General features: G+C 42.3%; 1 protein-coding gene across 6 annotated transcripts in view; it reads left to right on the top strand.

Moving 5' to 3' along the window:
* Positions 1-9,739: 9,739 nt before the first annotated feature.
* Positions 9,740-22,792, top strand: part of SALL1 (spalt like transcription factor 1) — a 23,525-nt gene continuing 10,472 nt past the window's right edge. The window contains exons 1-2 of one of the 6 annotated variants that reach the window (XM_051629488.1): positions 9,754-9,791; positions 18,038-18,130. In XM_051629488.1, coding sequence (XP_051485448.1) covers positions 18,055-18,130 — 76 coding nt within the window. In that variant the 5' untranslated portion in view covers positions 9,754-9,791; positions 18,038-18,054. Of the gene's footprint in view, positions 9,792-15,433; positions 15,457-17,042; positions 17,088-17,501; positions 18,131-19,170; positions 19,445-22,792 lie in introns of those variants that run through there. The other 5 variants (XM_051629490.1, XM_051629489.1, XM_051629491.1 and 2 more) reach the window with 5 other exon arrangements.

Raw genomic sequence — 22,792 nt, 5'->3', positions numbered from 1 at the left:
CAGCCCTTGGGCAAAATTTGACTGTATAGTTTCATATGATGCACTGGAAATAAATATATTCTGGAACGGGTACAAATAATGCAGGTTCTCTGGTTCAGTGCAGGAAATGCAGTGCAGGAAAAAAAGAAAAAAGAAAAAAAAAAGGTTGTCTGAGGAGACACAAATATATAAACCAAAAAGACCTCCCAAGCTGACTTGAAATATGTTCAAACTACACATCCACTCCCTGCTCCCTAGAACCCAGTAAATATTTCTTTGGCCCCACAAAGTATTTTAGTCTGAACCCAGGAAACCTCAGATTGACCTTGGAAATAAGATTCCTGATTTTCAAAGTAAATGTCTCAGCCACATTACTGGAGGAGTTGCACTTTTCTGATTGAAACATATAAAATTTGTCTCTTTTGGCAAATGTGGTATATTATACTGTGGGGAGCTAGTTGTTTTCCCTGTTAACTGACCATAGGCACTTTCAGACTTTTTTTCTGAACTTCGATACCCTGGTACAACACTGGTGGCAAGGTTAAAATATCTGGCCATTAGGGGCAGGGTTAAGCCCATGTGAACAGTAGAGCCTATCTCAACAGAGATACATTGGCCTACCTTGCTGAGCATCTGGCACATGTCTCTGCAGAGACTTTGTTCTGTCGTTCTCTTCAGGTTGTATTGGATGTTTTAACAGCATGTGATGCTGTAGTGCTCTTTTAGCTTACCTTGAATTCCTTTTGAGATTTTAGACTGCATACGTCTGGGTCTGATTAGCTTTGTCAATTTGTTTTCTTCTGATGTTTTTCTTCTCTGCCAGCTGTGTTAACTCTTCTTGCACCCAGGACAAGATCTCTCTTCCTGAAGGGACATAATGAAAATGTGCTTTTGAAACAGTCTTTGACATCATCTTCTACAATGGATTCAGGTATAAATTTCCCAAATCTGGTTATCTGTAGAAAAGTATAAAGCGCATGTTCCACATGGAATGTGAGGACTAGAAAAGTCTCAAATTTCTCTTCTGATGTCTGGTTGAGTCTATCAAACTGATGCTGAAAATAATTGTGGCCGCAGCCTTCATTTTAATATCATAGCTGCTTCCAGGGCCTCAGATGTAACTGCCTTCTGTCTGACAGTCTTGTTTAAAACAGACCAAAACAGTAAAGATGGATGCTTTGATTGGAATCTACCATATTAATGGAATTAAACTTGGCTTTAATTCTAACCAAGAAAAGCAAATACAGTATTGGGTGTTAAATTAAGTAAGGTGATGCTTTTTCTAAATGAGCATTTTTGTTTTTGCTGTACCTTGAGATTCTCACTTGAGGGCAACCAGCAGCATTGAAATGCTGTCAGCCAGTATTTCACAGACCTTCTGGTCCAGGTCACCAATGCAGACATCCAGCTGCCCAAGACACATGCCCTTGCACCCTCACCATGCGCTGCTGAATCCTGTGTGTGTTCAGGGTTTCACTGGGCTGCAGGTTGTAGCCACGTGGTGCCAGATTTAAGAGCTCCATGGGGCTCAGGGAATATTCATGCATCTGAAAAGGACAACGCTATCTAAACAGAATGAACCTTTGAACTTTGTTAGGTTTTTGATATGACGTTAAGCCTCAGATTTATAAAGCCAAACAGAACAAAACAAAAGCTTGCTTGCTTTCATTTTGTTTTCTGATTTTGCACTAAATTGTCAGCAAAGCAGACCTTTTACCTATAAACAGATGGCACACAATTCTGTGGGATTTTCCCACATTTGATGAACACACATCAAGTCCATTTACATGAGCATGGAAAATATTAAAATGACTACCAGGTCTGTGTAGTGTAGGACACCTGGAGCACATTGCAGCCAGCAAGCTTCCGAGATGGGGATATTCTGGCACACAGTCATGGTTCTGGGGACTGGGCCATTTTTTGACTCAGGTTATTGCATCTTTTGACACCTAAAGACATGTTCACCTCTGACCCAGAGACATCTGCAACGTCAAACTATAAAAAGGGGAATTGAATTGTAGCCTTTTTTTTTCCCCCTACTGTTATTTTTATTTTCTATTGAAAAGGGTTTTTAAAGGCCTATGAAATGTAAAATTGCTTTTTTTGCCATAGTTGCAAAACTCATTTCACTTTTTATCTGAGATGCTCTTGTAGCAAATTTCCAGAGTTGAAAAACTAATATAATAGCCCACTTTGAGGACCACAGTCTGAAGCACTGAGCACAGCACAGACTGTGTGTTAGTGCTTGAAGCAAAGGGGGGAACCGCCCCAGTGGCCAGACATGTCCTCCCTCCCACCGTTCACCCTGACTTTCTCTCATCAGTTCATATTGCCTGCAAAGTTCTTGCATATTCTTTCCTTTCTAAAGTAACACAGACCATTTTTTACTCACCAAGCTCTATCTTTTGCTCCTTCTGTGCAGGCAAAATTTGTACTTCTCTGGGCTGTTACTGCTGTCCCTCTGACACGGCCCATCATCAGAAAACCAGCTCTATTGGTGGCTGCACAAGTGACTGTGTTTCTTATATGTTATGTAAGAATACTAACACCAATTTAAGCCTTTCACCTTTCGTATAATTACTTGCTCCTGCAATGGGTATGGACACAGATTTATGTTTTTTGACTTAATTTTGCATACCAACTTTTAGCTGAGAAGAGAAATTGAGCTGGGACCAGTCTGTGCATTGGTTTGCCCTCCCCCTGAATGAATTTACACATTTTGTAGTAGAATGTGACTATTTTTGCATGAATGGCACTGTATAGTTCCCCAGAAATATTTTGACTTTTAGCTATGGTATAATGTAGACAATTTTTTGTTTAATTTAACATGAGAGGTAGGACGTAGGGCAGAGCAACATACTGTGTTGATAGATGGGGTATTGCTGTGGTTGAGTTTGCCAAAATTAACACATTTCCCATTGGAAAAACAAACAAACAAAAAAACCACACACAAAAAATAACCTAAGCAAAAACCCAAACTTTGGAAAAGTTTCTCTTTTCGGAGCACAGGCATTTTATGTTAGAGCCTTAGAGCTGATTCTGTCTCTCCTAAGTTATAAACCCTTATGGATGTACCATAAAGATGTCCACCTAATGCAGAGAAAAGCAGATTAATTGATCACAGTAATATATTCTTATCCATTGAATAAGAGCATTCCACACATTGTTTCTTGTTTTGTTTCTGGCTTGTAAATCTTCATTGTAGAATACAAATGAAAATGACCCAAATATGTATTATTTATGAATAGGACTCTCAGATATTATGCTTTAGATTGATTGTGTTAGACAGGATATAACAGAAGCACAATAAGTCAATGAAAAATAAAAAGCAGCAAAAATGTTTCATGCTAAAAATGTAGTTCTAGTGACACCTTTTATATAAAGGACATTTCCAACACATTGACGTTTATATTTATCATGGCTGTGCCTGTGATTTACAGTTGTCTGAGGTACTGAATATCAGGAATATCCATGCACATACACACCCCTTTTGAATGATGGTAAGTCATAGACTGCTGCATTGCCCCTTACACAGCAAGCTTTTCCTCCCCCTTTTATTTTTCTTCTCTAGCTTCAGGGAGGCAAAGGAAGCAGTAGATCAATAGGGTGTCTTGACTGAAGTTGCCTGCAGCACTTCCATTTCTCAGACTGGACACTGATGCTAACTATCAATAGCAATAAGAGGCTGTCTCAGACAGAATTAAGGCTCCTTCTTCTGCATGGCTGTCTGGTGCTTACTGATAAACATCTTGTGCACAGGATTGCAACAAATAAACCATTTCAAGTGTGCAAACTAGCCACTGTCATTCTTCCTATTGATACTTGCTCTGGAGTGAAGGGACTGATAGTTATTTCCATACAGCTGATAACACATTAGATAAGGGTACAGATGGATAATAGTACAAAGGCATAATGCTATAAAGTGTGAAAAGATCATTGATGAAATTCTCTGTGCTCCTGTAGAAACCCTGAGACAACAAAAGACAACAGTATTGACTATGTTTAAACTGCTTAAGAGAAGCTACAGCTAAATTTAACTATTTATTAACCTCTGGTTTTTAGGTAATGTCAAAAGATAGCCTTCCAAGCTATCTTATTCAGATGTTGTTAATTTTTACCACTCCTCTGTATTTGAAAGTTTAGTCTGGAAATAAAAGCTGACAGGGTCTGATGTAGCTATGATACAGATGGGCAGGTGCTGAGCAGCATCATGGTCACTTGTCATTTGACCTGAGCTCTACACCACACTAGCAGTTGATAGTTTGGGAAGAACTGAGCCTCTTTAGCCTCCCTCCCTGAAAAAAATCAATTTCTCAGCTATTCTATAGCTCTGTAGTTAATTCCTTGTTTTCAGCCTGAATAAGGATGAAGAATTAGGTTTTCACTCACTCATGTGAAATCACTATTAAAATACCCTTGCCCAGATCTTCTTGGTGGTAAAGTCCCATTATAACTCAGCTTAAGTCAGATATCCAGTAGAGTTATACTGATTTGCATCAAATTAGTAGCTCACATTCTAATCAGGAGTTATTTTTCTTTTAATTTGGCTTTAACTGACTGGGGTGGGGGAAGTGGTTCAGGTGCTCTGCTGGAAAATCAACAGAGCCTTATTTCATATCCTCCCTCTGTGGAGCTCTAATGATTTACAGGAGCAAACAGTTTGGCTCTGAGTCATCTCCAGCTTTATATGAAGTGGTGCTTTTCAGATTAGGAGGCTGCTTTTCTGAGTGAAATTTCAATGACCCATTTTGGATTTCAGACTATGCCAAACAAAATGCTTAAATAACATTGTTTTCTTTCATAGTAATTTTTATGTTAAATATGACAAAACCTTGGTAGGTTTTATAGGTTGAGATTATTCTGAAGACAGTTTTGATGTTGCTGAATTCTTAAATTATGAGGAAATAAACTAGAGCCCCAAGACTTTAGGGAAACCAGTTATTAATAACCCTACTAAAAGTACTTGCATAAGATGACTCTTGAATAAATGTCTGTGAACTTGGGCTTTGAAAGAAGTGAGATAAAATGTTAAGTGAAACTTAATTTAGGCAAAAAACACCCAGACTATAACTTGTGGATTAATCACTTACTGATAGACATATTCAGTTGGTTTTTTTGTCTCTGTACTATATTCTGTAGTCAGACTTGCCCACCCCACAAGAGCATTATGGGGGTGAAATAGAACCATTGTTATTATTGATTGTGCTCCAGTATAGAACATGTACATTTCACATTAATACACTCACTAGCAAGACAGAGTAAGCAGTTTCTAGCTAGGGAAGCTGGAATTTCAGAAATAGCTTGGCTCTTCACTTTGATTACTTTCTGGCTAGAGAGTTGGAGTCAAGCTAATTCATTTTATAAACATGACTGGTCATTCATGTACAGTACATTGCATGAATCAGTGCAGGACAGACGGATGCAAGTTCAAAAGTCCAGATGAAAATTACTGTCTCACTCTGCACAGTATAATCCCTTAGCAAAGGCAGAATTCACACCAAAATTGAAGGGTTTGCTTAAGAAAGGTGAAAAGATGGGCTTGCTGATGAGCAGTCCACTCACTGCACCACAACAGTCATCTTTCAACAAATATTTATACAGCTCAGGGATACAGCTATAGCCTCAACATTTCAGCACAAATATTAGGCCACAACCTCAGCTAGTCTAAATTGGTGTAGTCCTATTGCCTTCAGTGGCATTAAAGTGATTTACAATAGCTGAGGTTCTCACTGATTTTTTCCTCAGTGCTTCTGACAGAATATGATCTACATAGTTCTTTCAGCTGAGGAGTGGACTAATTTTAAATTAAAAATTAAATTTGAAACTAAGGTCTTCACCCTAGTGAAATTTCTGCCCAATTTTAAGTGGGGCTCAGCAAAAAGGAAGATATGATACAAAGGTGACTGCGAGTTTTCTGTAGCACAACACTACTCAGCTGAGTTGGGGTGCTCAGGCAGAAAGCCTTTCAAAAAAGTAACTGGCACTTTTGTTAAAAAAAAAAATAATTTAAAAAATGTGTGTGTGTCTATATATAGACACACACACAAAATTTGGTTTTACTACTCCCATTGAGGAACTCTGTTGTGTGTGTTAGTTTTAACAGAAGTTATGCCGAGATACAAGCACCCAGTTGTGTATTGTAATATTTGTTTCTCGATGTCACTAAGTCAGAATTCTTCAGTAAGATATGAAGTCTTCTTTTTTTCCCCAAATTTTCAAGACAGGAAACATTAGTACAGCATGTTTTTTTTCCCTAGTGGTAAGCAACTTGAAGCTGGGGACAGAGAAATGGATTACATTACATATTTTCTACACAAACATAGGGATTAATTTAAATTATTCCCCTAAATCAAAACAACTAGACTTTTTGGCAGCCTTTGAAGTTTAATGAATGTTTATTCTTGCCATCAAGTGTAGGTTTTGGGACACCCTGCAGGACCACTAAAACAAGATGATCTAAAACTATTTATGTAAAATAAGCCAAAGCCAAGATATTTGTATTAAAGTTATGAAGAAAATGCAAGTATTTCAAAGTAGCTAATATTTTGCTTAACAAATTCTAAGTTGCAGAGTTGTTCCTGCTGTGCTATCGGTGCCTGTAGTTTAGGGCCTATACATTAACTACAATTTGGATGATTTCAATAGTAGATTGATATAGAACAGGTCTTTTCTGTAGCTTGTATGCTCTCCTAGGTCTGGTTTCCACTCTTTTAGGGACACAGACAAGCCAGCTTTTCTCTTATCTTTCAGAATACATTTGGAATTCCTTTCAGATGTCTCTTATCTAAGTTGACAAGAAGTACCTATTACTTACAGACATTTCAATGTGGGTTTTTTGTAGAAGAAAATTAAATCAGGTCATGAGATGTAATAAACCAGACATAGGATTTCCAAATACATTTTATTTCTTTCATGGTTGATACTTCTTGAAGTACACTACTGAAATGCTGCATGATGTAAAACCTGGTTTGCCTCTTATGCCTGTGGTTGACTAAAACAGTAGGTAATATTCCTGGAGATATTAGCTTCAGATAATTCAGCCATGCAGATGTTCTCTGACTTTTTAAATTTTGTTTATTTTTTTCTTGGAGGGCCATTTTCACACGTACAAAAAACCTTTGAAAACTAGATTATTTTTTTTTTTGTATCTAAAATTCACAGCATGTCTTGCAGTTAAATTGCCACCTTAGAGGCCTTTTTAAAATTTCATTGAAAAGGCATATTAAATCAAAGTGATAGACACATGTAATGTAAAATGTCTGTCAACAATTAGAATCCCATTTGGAAGTTTGTAAAGCATAACAATTTAAAATGAATTTAAATGAAGAAGGAAAGTTTTTAGATTGAGAAGGAAAGTTTAGCCTGCAGTATTGCAGTTTTGTACAGAACAAATCCAATGTTTTTTTCCCTTTTCTGAGTGTAAGAGAAAGAAAAGAGCAAGAGCATCTAATGTAGTTAGTTCACCATCATGTGTCAGTCAAGCAGTTTCATTCTTTTCACAATAAAGTCCAAATTGTATTATTTTCTTTGGAAAGATATAATAAAGCATATATGCATAATAAAGATGCAAATAATATACTCCAAAGTAACACCATGTTGCCCTGTCATAGGATCTTAGAATAGCCCATGTTTGAAGGAACCTTGAAAGATCACCTGGTCCAACCTTTCATTTTCAAGGAACCTAGAATGCATTGCAGTTGAGCCACTTGAGAAATTTGCGCCCTATGTTTTGAAAAGTGCAACTGTTTTTATTGGGTTAGACTATCTTGTAGTATCTATGTGGTTTAAAAAAATGTTTTAAGGGAAACTTTACAAAATTTCCACTGTATTATTTTAAGAATGGTTATAAGTTTTTCACACAAACCTCCTGAATAACCCAAAATCATAGGATCCACAGGCAAACAGAACCACTGCAGCACTGAGAACCAGTGCCTTCAAGGCAGTTTTGGCCCTGGTCCTTGACCATGTGGCTCCACCTCTGAGGACTTACCTACCCTAACTGGGCACACGGATTGGCAGTCAAAGGGGTGTCTTTAGTGTAGAAAGAGCCTTATATGCTATAGAAAAAATAATCTCACCTGTATCCTCTCCTGTTCGGTAAGCCAATGCCTCAACTCGTCCAGCGTGGTCTCTGCAGTTCAGAATAAGAAACCATTCAAAGAAGAGAACTGATCTCTCTTCCACCCGTGTAAAAAGGGCTCTTCATATACCAGTTGGAAAGGGACCTATAAAAGGTTATATTTAGAAATGCTGGACAGGCCTGTGCTGCCTTACCTGTAGCAAGACAAACATGTGCTTGAGCTACAAAGTTTGGGCTGACAGCTGATTTCTCCAAAGTCTTAGATCTAGCAAAATCTGGAGTTAGATTAGGGTTTATGGCTAATATTTATTTAATACAATGTAAGCATCTACATGGTATTTCATAAAATGAAAGTATTTTCAATTAATTTAAAGTTCTGTAGCACATATTTAATTTTAGTTTCATGATGTGCATGTTTTCAAGCAGTATTCTAAAATGCCATCTTTCTACACTGAAATTAGTATAATCTTGTGGCCATATGCCAATGCTTCAAGCACAGAATGTTGCATTCTCTGTAGTGATACATAGCTCCTTTAAACAGATACGCTTCAAGTGCTGATATACCTGTGTATAATTTTTCTATATTGAATTCTGGCTGTTTCTAGACTTTCCAGTTATCACTGTGATTGATTTTATGAGAATTACAATAAGGAAGCAGAATAAGAAATGCAAAGCATATTCTACAGTTCATTTCCGAAAGGAGGGTCAATCCCACAAGAACTTTCTGTGGTGTTACTGGTTACAGTTATTGCAAAAATAATTGTGTTATATCAATAACAATGAATGCAAATTACCAGTAACAGTTTTAGTCTTTTGTTGTTTAGTATTTGTATTGTCTTTGAGTAATCCCCTTGAAGAGCCAAGATTACCTGTGATTAACAGGTTTGAACAGATGGTTAAGGAGCTGTACTCCTAAAATGTCATAGTAGTTTTGCTTAGAGGAGCAGTGAGTGCATTCCCAGTCACCAGCAAGCAATTCCTGCAGGCTTCCCTGTACACAGCAACCAGTGCCAGTTACAGGATTTTGTTGCTTTAGGCAAAACATTAAACGTAGGGCCCTCGCAAGCCACAGTCACTAGCACAAGAAAGTGTTACTAAACATTTTGCAGCCCTAGGCAGCTGCATGCTCTGCATGGCTGGTGGTGGCAGTGCTGGCCCTGAATGTAGATTTACCCATCTCTCCCCCATTAGGCTCACGTCCATCTCACTTTTTACCTTTGTACTGAGTTTACCTAATTGCTTCTGCTCACTGTGGCTCCCATCGCTGAACATGGGCAGGTTTTGTCCCACTGCAGGGCAATCCATTACCAGTAGGGCAAAGGAGAGGCAGGTCTGGCAGCCCTTGGAGAGCAGCACTGGCTGAAATTGAATTTTGCTATTAGAAAATTCTAGGAGTGAAACAAAGACTAAGTGAATGATACTGCTTGAACACAGTGAGTGCAGCAATGTTATTGTCTTGTGAGATTACTTTAACAGTGTCAGAGAGGACAATACTGAAGGGAGAAGAGGGAAAGAGCCATATTTATCCTTTGTTAATTCCACTTAATTGAGTATGTTTATAATGCATTTGGCTCTATGTTTTCATGAAACTGTTATTCTTGCATATTAGAGCTTTGCTTATGCTTTCATGCAGCATAAACATCAAAGCTGCTTCAACTGCAGAAGCCAGGTTGAGTAAACTGTAGAGATACAGCAAGTGACTTCACGCCCCAGACTCTACTGGAGTGCAAAGGTAAGCACACCTAACAAAAGACATCTTGTGAGAGATATGTTATTTACATGCTTATCATTGTCACTGGTGCCTTCTCTAGATCTTTTTTCTACGTAACAGTTGTTTACTCTGGTCTGAAGTTAGTAATGAGCCTGATCTGGCACACTTGCACAAATACAGCTCCTCTCACAAATGAGTTTGTATAGACTGGGGGATTAGATACACATTTTATTTGCAAACAGCTGGAACAGCTTAAGAGGTTACTGTACCACGCACTGTTGGCCCAGGAGGAGATTTCCATCCCTTGCTGGTGGAGAATGACATGCAAGCATTTTTGCTAATTCTGGTGCAATGCAGACTGGGCGAGCCCACCTGCTGATTGCCCCAGCTCAGCTGGTGGGACAGTGTGTTCCAGTCATGGGGCAGTGACAGGCAGTGGCTAGAAAGAATTTGATCACAATTTTTTTCTAGCTGGGAATTTGCTCATGTGCAGTTCTAGAGTAAAACCCTGCCCATGCTACCCCATCAATGTTCTCCTTCCTACACAAGGCTGAATTTCGCCAATCATGTTTGGGATGGGGCACTTGCATTGCAAACTTTTGAGGACAAGAAAAGTGGCTTTTTGTGGTCTCAGAATTGAGTATATGATGTGTCCTACAGCTTTACAGTGGATGGAGAATAAGCTCTGATGTTTAGTGCAAGTTCTTCCTAAGTATGTTATGTTGTCTGATATTCAAGAACAATTATCCCCCCTTTTGTTTTCCCTTGCAGTATGTACATGATGTAATGATTATTGAATTGCTGAACCAGTACAGACTAGGACTACACTTGTCTTTGCATGTATGATTTTGCACAAAGTACCTTTAAGATGATCTAAAACTTATTCAAGCTTTAAATTTTTATTTGGGCAGTACTTCTAGGGTGTCAGTGACTAGCAGTGAGCTCAAACCTGCTTGATGTTTGTGTAGAGTCCTGGGGAGAGCCAGCTAGAGTACAGAAAGTGGCATAAAACATGCAAATAAACATGTTAATCAATGCTGGGCACTCCTTTTAAGATGGGATTTCAAACTGTGTGAAGGACTGTAACACAGAATATGTAACTCAGATTGAGATTCAAGAACTAGTGTGTACATCCAGGCTACATCCAAGGTTACCATATAAAGCATATAAAGAGTGGAAACTTTTTCTAAACCCAAATTGGGTTCCTGGATTTGTGAGAAAGGGTCTTTTTTAAGTCTCTTTGTGAGGACTGCTCTTGTGAATTGAACTTTTCTTAGGGAAGGAAATTGTGAGTTTCATCTTCTAAGTGGCAACTGTACGATCTTGGGTTCATGGAGGAGTAGTTTTCAAGGCTACCTCTGGGTCAGTGATGTTCAGTATGAGCTGGCTGGCAGATCAGTGCTCAACTCTTCCCACTATTTCCTGCTGCAGATTTATTCTAAGTAATAAGGAATTTCTGGAATTATCTTTTGAGGTAGGTGATGGCTGTTGTTGCCATCAGAACATTGAATGATCTCTAATGGGAAGAAGAAAAACTGCAAAAATGCAGCCGGGGGATCGCATTGCTCCACAAGGAAGTGGGCTCCCTGTAAGGCACAAATAATGTGTGTGCAAGTCTGTGAACATATTTACACTCAGAGGGATGAGTTTTGTATGCTGCCATTGCAGATCAATTCTAGTAACACACTGGCCCAAACCAGGGCTAAAAGGTGGATTGTGAGGACTTTGCTCAGGCATGGAAAGCAGAACATTATTCATGAGGCTTTAACTTTATTGCAACTAGTGGCTGCCAAACCAGCTTCTTGCATTGATGCAAAGAGTATGACAATTTTCACATTGTAAACACCATGTGTTAATCAAGGCACCTCAATATTATGCAAACAAAATATATGTACTTACAAATACTTCCACTTCACCAGTGTATTTGAATGAAAAATGTCATGAAAATGAAGTGTTATCAGGTTCATTCCATCAGTCAAGAAATTTAGGACTCTGCAGGCACCATTTTCCCTGAGGTTTGAGACATATTTATCCCATAATTGCTGCATATTCTTCAGATTATAAATGAAACCTAAACATTTAAATAAAAATACACACTCTGTAAATCTGATTTGACAGCAAAAATATTCTTGTGACAACAGGTCTTACTTGCTTAGATTATTACCAAGTAGAAAGTCATCTGTACATTCTATTTTCATAGATAATTGCCAGGTGAAGATTTGGCCTTATATTTTAACAGGCTATAGAATTTTTGTGTAATTTTGATGCAAAGGTAAGCAAATTTTAAGGGAACATTTTTTTAAGAACACATTTTTTTCCATAAGTATCCTGGAATATGTATCCTTCAGTCTTACTTCTTCATTTGCTTTTAAATGGCTCCCACCTCCATATTTTAGACTATTTAAAATAGTGCTTTGATAAAAAAATGATAGCTATGATTTTTTTTTTTTTAATTGACACTAAGACTCCTGTGAATAGATACCTGGGTGCACTGCAATTGTGATTTTGAAGTTTTCCTACTCCATAAAGGCACTTTTCTTAAAGCAAGATGTTTGGAGGAAATCTTGACTGATAGCTAGTTATGTCTCATCATCAGATATCAGATGTATTTTTTTCATGACTCTTCTTTTGACATGTACATATTTCACTGTCTATTTTTTTTTCTTGTTCTACCCAGAGTTATTCCTGTGATGAGAGACATCACAATATGTCTATGAAAGATGTCTTTGTAGCCCTGAATGGTTTTTTAAAAATTCTAAGGCTGGAAAAATCTGTGTCATTTAATTTCTAAACTTCTCTTTTTCTGGCACATGGTGGCTTTATACGGCTGTGATACACTAGGATTGAGAGGAGGGGGGGAAATAGACTAGGATGTTAAGGCATGTGGCTTGCAGAGAAAACTTCCCCTGTGGCATCAAATAAAATTCTTGGTTCTCTATAGAACTAATAGACTCATTCTATCCATGTATGATGAACACTGTGTAACAAATTGGTGAGAAAGATTTCTGACCTAAGTAGCCTACCTTAAATACCCTCTAATTTATTTCATTAACTTGAAAAAGGTATATAGAGAATAGAGTCATTCCTGGGCATCAATAATAATATTGAAATAAAGAAATGTTATCAAGTGTATGATGTTTAATTTTTAAAAAAGCTTATTTTTAAACATGGGAAATAAGACATTCTGCTATTAAAAGAAAGATATCAGATAGAGGAAGTAGTGATAAGCTTTAGGATGTGAGAGTATTGGTAATCACTAGCACTCTCTAGGTTCCCTGTGTAGTCTCTGTACAGTCACGTAAAAGTGCATGAAAGTATTTTGCAGTGCTGCGTATTTATCTTTCTGCATGTTGTTGTTTTTTTGGGTTTTTTTCTGCCTTGTAGGCTGTAGATACAGAATAGTTGCTTATACACCGATGCAGGATATTGCTGGTATTTTTTTTTTTATTCCTCAGGTTTTAGCTCTCTTGCCCGAGAAAGAGGGTTTTCCATCCAGTTGTTTATTTCATGATTTATGTCTAAATTGACAGTCCTTCGGAGGCATTCGTGTTAAATTTGAAACAAACATATTTAATGCTCGTGTTGTAATAAAACAGCTAAAAGAGCAGATTAAAAAGATATGCACAGAGGGGTCTGATTGATTGAGGGATTGATTTTACTACTTTTCCCTTAGGTGGGTAGTGATGGCTGTAAATCTCTTGATAATCATTTCAGAAGCACCTTCATCAATAAACTCAAAAGGGCTAGCTAGGTGTAAAAATTTGCCAGCCATCAGGTCAAACAAAAGGCAGCAAATGTGTAAAGAAAGAATTGAATTAAATAAAACCACCTTGGCCGGTTATGGCATTAGTCATGTTCATTTCCATCCCGGGGGCGGGGAAGTTCCCCATCGCTGCGATTCTCTGGGATTTAGGGGAGAGAGGGGGAGGCTCTTTCCTTTCTTTTTTTTTTTTTTCCTTTTTTTTTTTTTTTTCTTTTGGCTCAAACCGTATTGCTCACGATTCAATTATGCGGCTAAAAGCTTCTGTTTGTGAGCAATGATCAATTATTAGTTGTCAGTAAGAATGGCGAAGGATTCAGTTCTGGTGCTCCACCACGCTCCCACCCCCGTCTCCCCCTTTTTTTTCCCTGGGCAATTATCATTATAAAATAAATTAAACAAACAAACAAAAAATAAAAATATATGAGAAGAGAGCCAGGCAGGAGGGGCAAGTGACAGCAAGTCGACAAAAGTAGTCATACCTGAAGTCCCACAGTCACAGAACTTGCCATGTCCATACTGAATAGCGTGATCCAAGCTATTGATAATAAAACAATTCCAGATAGCTGGTGCTCGCTGCCCCTGGGTAGCTGCGCCCCAGGACTGTCTCAAAAGTTTATTATACATCGGAGCACAAAGCCAAGTTCCCAGCTGACTCCAGCATCTGGAAGCCCCTAATTACACACATTTCTAAAATATATGTAACCTGTGTTTAGCTGAAAAGCGGCTTACTTGAGAGGTCAGCTATAGCAGCGTTTGAAACGCTTGTGCAGTGTATCTTTTTTAGTTAAAAAAGAGGGAAAAGGAGAACATAGAACACGAAGAAGAAGGGGGGCGGGGGGGAAGGGAAAAAAAAGGGAAAAAAAAAGAAAAGAAAAAACCCCAACTGCCCTGCTAACTGAAAAGTGGGTACTTTTGTAGTATGAAAACGTGAATGGTCCGATTATTCGGAGAAAGCGTTTTCCTGCCAGTGCTGCAGCTCCTGGCAGAGGAGCGCAGAGCCGAGCGGTGCCGCAGGTCGCGCTGACCCGCGGTGCCTCCGCCGGCAGCACCGCCGCCTCCGCGTACAGTCCGCCCGCCAGCTCCTCCAGAGGTGACAATTTGCAGAAAATATTAAATCAATTGGATTTTTTCCCCAAATCGTTATTAACGATGTATTATTACTATGTAGGGATTGTGTCAGCTTTTAACCCCTGCGTGATAAAGTTGTTGTGTCTGGTCGCAAACCTTAATAATAATAATCCAGTCTAGTCTGTTGCATCTCATTGAAATCGTCTCTCAGCAGAATGAACTGCAAATTATCCCCTGTTTACCATCTCCCTTCAGTGCTCATCTCAATGAACTGGAGATCGATCCCCTCCGCGGGTGTCTTCCAGCCAAGCTGATTTGCATTGAAGCACATTAGAAAGTCTCCCACCTCCATTAAAAAGAATAATCCGGAGTGGGGGGAGGAAATCTTCAAGGTGTGGCGGGAAGGAAAAATAACTGTTACTGTCATTTGGACCTTCGAGAGGGAAAACCCAAGATCAGAGTATTTACTCTTGTGAACTCTCACAACTTCTGCTAGAAACAATGACGTTTAATTGATGTATTGCTATCACCAACAATAAAGACCGATTTTTCTCTAGCCCAGGCAATGCTGCTCTGCCCCCACCCTCTCCCCACCCCTCCCGGCCCCCAGCGAAGGAGAGGAAAACAAACAATAAATAATCAAGCGGTCCTAGATGAAATACCAGGCACCGCTTTATACACTAGCGAAGGAGAACAGAAACGAGAGGGAAAAAAAAAGTTATAAAAGTTAATTTCTCGATTAATTTCTCCAGATTAATTTCTTTTTATTTAAACCACTGCTTTTCTTCTTGTTGTTGCTGTTGTTGGTTTTTAATTACCAGACCACGGCCGCCTTTTACCAGCCACGAAGCAAAGGTACTGCACATCTGGGGAGATTTGTCTTAAACTTAATCGACAAATGTATAATGAAATTGTAAACGCGAATGATTTTGGGAGAGCGGCTAGATTAGTAAACGTGGGAAGGTAACGGAGTGATTGATACAGTCAGAAATACGGACACAGATGTGTAAATAGATCCGCGTGGGTATTTTGTGTGCATCTACGTGTGGGTAGCTGTAAGTAACGTGCGTTTCTATACGTTCAGGTTCGGTTTCTTTACCACTGGCTCAGGGTAAGGAGGGTGACAGCCCGCGCTGAGTATATCCATCTCTGCCGAAACATCTCTTTAAATATTCAGTGAAAAATAATGTCATGTGAAGTACCACCTATAGCAACATTATTATCTTCATTCTTCAACATCATCCCCGCTGATAGCTTCGTTTGTCTTTTTCTCAAAATCTACTGTACCAAATGCTGCGGGGAGGGAGGGGGCTCGCCCTGTGCAGAAATGAAAAGAAGCGTCAGTTACCACTTTGCAACGCTGGCTAAATACTGGAGTGACACCTGGGAGGCTTTTTCGGTTCGTATGCGTTTGGTTGGTTGGTTTTGGCGGCTCTTGGTTTTTTTTTCACCCTTCTTGCTAAACGTTTTAGAGTCTCTTTCGTTTAATAATGAAAAGAAACGCGAGCGAGCTGGTTCTTCGAACGGGAAAATTTCTCCCTCTCTCGCTTCTCCTCTTTCTCACTCTCTAGGTTTTACCGGCTCATTTAAAATTGAAATGAATTGTATCTGATCAGCCTCTTGCTTTTGCAGAGAGTTCGTTAATATCAATACGGGGAAAAGGAGCAGTTTCTATAGAAGAGTAAATAATCCAGCGGGGGGAGTGGGAGGAGGGAGCACTAGATGGGTCAGGGTGGAGGAAAAGAAATCGCCTGCGCTCCCGCGTCTCCCAGCTCCGCTTGTTTTCCAGAGTAACTTTTCGTGCTCGAATCAGAGTGACGTGCGAAGGGATGCAGAGAGCATCGTGAGCGCAGGGGGAACACACGCAATTTATCCACAGTGTATGTTTATCGTTGGATATACGAGATATTAAAAATAGCATTGTCTATAGCCTCTTTGAAACTATACTTTTTATTTCAAGATCGTGACATTTGTTTGTAAGAGGTTCCTTCTCTGGAAGTAACAACCGGGCGTAAAAGTTTGGTGCGTGATGTATTACATGGTGGTAGTACAGTGCCGGCTCGGTCCCGCTGCTATAAATATTCAGGACTAGGCACAAACAGGACCCAGGGGAGCGCAGGGACGCACCGGCCGCTGGACCTGAGCGGCCGCGGGCGCCTCCGGCAGGCAGATGCGCATCGCTTCCACTCAGGCTCCGCGTCCAAGAGGGAAACAAAGTCAGGAGCGATCCCGCGGGGGAAGCGGGCGCGGAGGCGCCCGTGACTCCGGGAAGGGTCAGGAAAGGCGGAGAGGGAGTGGGGTCGGGAAGCGAGGCGCTCCGCCCGCCCGCCCCCAACCCCGGCCCCGCCGCCGCCCGCCCCGGCCTCCCCCGGACCGATTGACTCCGGGCGCAGCCAACCGGCTCGGCGCGGCGGGCGGGGGCGGAGCGGCCGGTGGGTCCGCCCGCCGCTCCCAGCGGCGCCCTAATTGTCCTGGGAATGTGTGAGGTAAAAAACAAACCCTTCCTATTTTCAGCACCCCTCGGGCCTGTGATATATGGAAAGAGAAGGGCGGGGGGGGGGGAAGTAAGGGAGAGATCTGGGGGAGGGCGAAAGTGGATCTTTATTTGCAAATGCGGGGACGAAAAAAAAAAAAAAAAAGGAAAAAACCCCCAAAACCCACACACCCGAAACTTTTTGCAGAAGCGGGACGGAGCGAGCGGCAGTGCGCGGGTCCGGGCGGCAGCCGGAGCGGGGCCGGGAGCAGGGCTCTCCCCGCACAGTCACTCGCCGGGCGCTGCCGGGGTGCGGGGCCGCCCCTCCACCCCTCCGCGCCCTCTGCTCCCTGCCGACCGTCCTCCCGCTGTGCGTCCTCCCCTCGATCGATTATTGCTTACCCTGCCCTCCCTCCGCGGGTCGGGGCTTGGGGCGAGGGAGTGGGGTGGCTTAAAAAGAAAAAAAAAAAGTAAAAAAAAAAAAAGAGAAAAAAAAAGAAAAGAAAAAAGTGAAATGCAGCGCAAAACTGAGGGAGGGAAGAAGGCTAGGGGAGCCCGTCAAGAGGGAGCGAGGGGAGACACATTCCTATAGTAACCGGGATGGCGCGATGCAGCCCCAGCTGGTTGCTAAGAGGGTTAAACTGTATCCAAACAGCTTTGGGGAAATCCAGCCCCTTCTCCTGCCACATGGCTCGACTCATTGGGTGGGAGCGGCGGAGAGACAAGGGTCTCCAGCAAATCAGCGCCTAATTGATTAAGGCGAGCTGGTTTGAATAGAGCTGGCCATGTGCCAATCGCCTTTCAAAGAGCCCCTCTATGATTAATCGCAATGCATTATTGATAATCATAATTATAGCAGGACACATGCGCGGTGCGCGGAGGATTGGGGAGGCTGGGGGGGGGAGGCTCGATTTCCGTAATTTTGAGAAGATTTTTTTTTAGTAATTTTTTATTCTGCCCCAGCTGATGTTTGAGCCAGCATGTCGCGGAGGAAGCAGGCGAAGCCTCAGCATTTCCAATCCGACCCCGATCTGGCCTTGTTATCCCAGCGAAATGGTGAGTTCTTCTCCTCTCCCTCGCACACATTTTAACACAAACACACACAAAATAGATCAACTTACCTTGCGGGGAGACGGGACCGCGCCGGGCAGCGGAGCGGGACAGCAGGATCTGCCGGAGTTACGTGCGGGGGGGTTCCTCCTGTGGTTTTGGTCCAAGTTCTTGGCTTTTATTTTATTTTTTTAACTCGGCGTTTTGTTTTGCCTGTTTCTTAACTCTAAACTCTTTCCGTTTTTTGATGTTTTCTCTCCGCCCTCCTCCCTCGGGGCGGTCTGGTATCCTGAGCCCGCGGGAGATGGATTCTCGCCCCCCGCGTGTTTCTCCGCGTCCCGCGGAGCAGGGGAACAAAGTGGGGCTGCTGCGGGGCGGCTGATCCCGGAGCCCCGCGGGACGGATGCCCCGTCCGGCCACACACGCTGCCCGCGCCGTCTCCCCGAAAGGGGCGGAAAGCCCCCCCGGGTACCCACTTTCTTGCCCCCCCTCTCCGCAACACCCCCGCTGACCCCTGCGCTCCCGCACCCCTACTCTCCCGCAGTCCCGCCAAGCGGGGAACGCTGCCCTGCCGCCGAGCAGCCCCGGCCTCCGGTTGCACCGAAAGCTTCCTGGAGGCGGAAAAGTTGCCGCCGCCGGGCTGGGCTGGGCCGGGCGGAGGGGGGGATCGCCCCGTCCCGGGGGTTGCCGCCGCAGTGGGCTCCGCGCAGCCGCCGCGCCGGCGAGGGGCTCCGCGGTGGCCGGCGCGGAAGCTCCGGGCAGCGCGACGGTTTGTTCTCTCTCACTAAGGCTGATTTTTTTTTTTTTTTTTTTTCCTTCTTTTTCCCCCCTCGGCTTCCCCCTCCCCTCCAAGTCGGTGAGCGGGGAATAAACGCTGGCTTTGTGTCCGCCAGGATTTTGAGAGGGAGTGTGTGAAATACCTTTCTCTCTTTTTTTTTCTTCTTTTTCTTTTTTTTTTTTAACTGTATTTATTTCTCCCCCCCTCCCCCCCCCCCCGCGCTCTTTTCTTCCTCCCCCTTTTCCGTCCCGCTCCGGGGGAAGGGGGATTTCGGAGTTGTTCGGCGCAGCCCGCCGGCTGGTGGAGGGAACGTGTCCCTCCGTACCTGTACCGGGACGTGGGGCGACAAGTGGTCAGCGAGAGCCGCAGCGGGAAGGCGGGGGCCGGCAAGGGCAGCCGGCCCGGGGGCAACGTCTCCCCAGCGCCCGCCGCCTCCGGACCCCCAGCGGCCATGAGGAGAGCGAGCGCCGGGGGGCAGCGAGGGGACCCGCCGGCCGCAGGCGCGGAGGGCGCCGCAAGGCAGAAGCGCTGCAGGCAGGCAGGTAAGGGAGGGCCGGGGCGCGGCGGTGCCCTCTTCGCCGCCCGGCCCCGCCGGTCGGAAGCACCTCGTACTTCCTCCGGCAACTTCCCGAAGGCGCGTTGACGCGGAGCCCTCCGCTAGCGCGGCCGCTCCGCGCTTCGGCGGTGCCTGCTGCCCTGGGCCCGGCCCGGGAGCGGCGGGGGCTGCGCGGGGGCGAAACGCAGGGAGAGGGTCCTGCGATCCGCGGTAAATCAAGTCGGAAAGTTTGCGGGGTGTTTCCCTGCCTCTGTGAGCAGCCGGCTTCCAAAATCCCTTGGACTCCTTCGTAAATCAGCAAATATATAAGCGCGCACTTCGCGTAGCTCTGCCGAAACATTTCTCTAAAAAGTCATTTGGTTCCTGACAGGCGACTTTTGGTTTTTAGTTTAGTTTTGTGCGTCTTCAGTGCGCTCGAGTTTTGCAGTTTGCTCAGCATAATCCCCTTTTTCATCTCAGTAAAAGCATTTATTTTTCTTCCGATATTATTTCTACTTCCTCTTGAAGTTTGGAGCAGGAGTTGGGGAAGGCGTTAGGTTTTTATTCGTCGTTATCGGCCTCCTATGAAAGAATCTGGAACTTCTTAAAGTGAGCAGAGAAAGGGAAAGATGAAATGGAAATTATCTTGCTGGGAAAGCAGAGAGGAATTTTTCACATCTTCCTGTTGTCTAGTAGCATCTTCTGACTTTCGCTGTATTTTTTTTTTTTTTTTTTAGTAAATGGAACAGATCAAAGCACCTCAAAGTATCTTTTTTAGAAGTAGCCGTTTTCATGTGTTTTTAGTCTTTTGATCTCATTTTGCACATAGTTTTCAAATGAAAGACAGTGGGAGTGTGAGAAAGAATGTTAACTGAGCAGCTTTCCTGCCTGTTGCTAAAGGATGTACTTAAAGTAAGTTGGATTTTGCCTGAAATGATGGCATGGAAGTGAAGCTTTTGTTTAGTTTGTATGGCTACACTAAGCTAAATGAGTAAGTAACGAAGTTTACTATTTTTTAAAAATTCGGACGTGTTTCCTAGGAAAAAGCAGTATGCTTTACTATAAAATCTGTAGGAGCCTCCCTCCAAGCCTTCTTTAGTAGTAGCTTTAGGTTATGGCTGGTTTTTACATGGTTAGACGGTGAGTTTTGAGTAAGTTGCCTGGAGGGTGTGTTTTGTAATGGTGTTTCAGGATTCAGAACGCTGTAATAATATTAGCATAGAGTTACCCTCCGCCTTTCCGGGGTCCCCAGCCTGGCAGCAGCTTCACACTTGAGCAAGACTGTGGGTGAACTGCAGCCGGGACGAGTTTGCAATATATGCCTTGAAATTGCAAAACAAACCCACGAAATTCCAAGCGCTCCTTTCTTCTCCTTTCAGGTTTGCTAATTCATCTACAGTTTGCGCAGGGTTCAGACAAATGTGGCATCGCTAGTCCTTAAGGCACTTGCAGTAAGGTACTACTGCTGGGCAGTGTTTGGAGTGAATGGATAGAGTGGCCCCATGAACACTTCTTGCTTCTGATTTGAATTCTGGTTTGTTAAAACTTTGTGCTACAGTTTTGTATCTAAAGATAGATAGGAAAAAAGTTTCTCAGACTGCAACAGCATGGGGTGGGTGTTTTTTTTTGTTTTTAGGCTTTTTTTGGTTTGTTTTTGTTTGGTTTTGGGTTCTTTTGTGGGTTGTTTTTTTGTTTTTACTGCTTTTTTTCTTTTTGCTTTTTTTTTTTAAAGTTCAAAGCTCGTCCAGTCCACTCTTATCAGGAAGACTTTCCACTTACAATGTATTTTTGGTGCAATCAATGGATAAGTAAGCTTACCCTCTTAAAATCCTGTGCATGTGCACGTTTAATAATTTTTGTATTGGATTAACCTGAACAGCTCTCAGATTAATAGCAGAACTTTGCTTGCAGTGTAAATTATATTCAACAAGTAACTAATTACTGGTAGGGAGTGGGCAGAAAATTGTGAAATTATTTCCTTTTATTAATAACTCCAGATTTTAGAGATTTTTTCTGTTTGTTTAGTTGGTTGGAATTGCATTCCCAATTGTAAAAGAATATTCTGGGATCATAATTTTCCAAGACAAAAGTTAAGACAGAGAAATAAGCCAGCTAGACTTTGAGGAAGAAAAAATATTTGCTGTCCTTCCGTATAAAGGCTTATCAGAACCAGTGCCCCTTCTCGTCAATAATGGATTTTGGTAAATTCCTGCTGCAGCATTGTGATCATCCACATAAATATTACTGGGCCCATGAAATGAGAAAAATTATGATTGCTTTCTTTAGTAAGGTCTGAAGAACAGGGTGCTTATGAGAAATAATTGCTTAGTTTGCCTGCTTTTAGTTTGTTACATAATTAGGCCTTTTTGTGCGATAACTGCAGCCTGTCGGTTCAGAAGAGACACTTGTGTTTTTTCCAAAGGTGATCCCGAAGTGTAGAGGGCCTTGTGAAATATCACTTATGCACATGCAATTCAGAAATAATTACTGAAACCCATATGGTGGAAGTTGTCTAAACACGGTGTTAGTTCAGACCCATTTTGTGTGTGTTTCCCCTACGTAACCCGCATCTTTGTCTCGCTGCAAAATATTTATGTTTTAGTTTGTACCTTATTTATCATTTTGATGCTAAGTAGCATCTGGCTCCCCGAGGACAAGCTCTCCTGTATATTTAGCTGTACCAGGGCTTATTGCATAACTGGCTTTTAACCATATTCATGCTTTAATTGTGGAACATGAATCTTTATTGAAGTGAACTGAGGTGCCTCTCAGAGAACACAATTATGTTTCTTGAAACTGTAAAAAACAAAAGGGGTAGCTCCTGCCAAATGCCTTTCAAAGAAGCTTTGCTGTGTGTATTTTCCATGCACGAAGGTGCATCTCACCTATATGCTTTGCAGTCTTAAAAAAGGGAAAGTTGAAATGTGCGAGCGAATTTGTTGCTTCGTGTCTGTATGGCTGGTGCTAGAAAAAACCCTTAAGTGTTCAGCTGTTTTAACCTTTGCTAGCCTCCTTCCATCCAAAGGTGACAGGGTTCAGATCACAATATGTACTTCAATATCTTGCCAGTGACCCCCGAATTGAGTCTTACTGGTTGCTTAGCAGGAAGTTAGTAGTTTATTTTAGCTTCACCTTATCAGCTTTGCTTCTTTTGCTAACCCTATTCCCCTGTCACCCCTCAGATGCCAGACCCCCGAAGAGGAGATTGACAGGTAGTTCCCATAGCTCCGTTTTACCCTCCAAACAACAGGGATTTAGTTTCTTGTCCCTTTGCCAATGTTTATGTAGCCAAAGTTTAGATATAGCCTTAAGGAGCCTTTCTTTTACGTGTCAGTGGAACAGTGAAACTGCACTA

This window comes from Apus apus, chromosome 11, assembly GCF_020740795.1.
Source record: "Apus apus isolate bApuApu2 chromosome 11, bApuApu2.pri.cur, whole genome shotgun sequence".
NCBI classification, from domain to species: domain Eukaryota; kingdom Metazoa; phylum Chordata; class Aves; order Apodiformes; family Apodidae; genus Apus; species Apus apus.
Note: the sequence above shows the minus strand (reverse complement) of the source record. Positions and strands in the feature narration are given on the sequence as shown.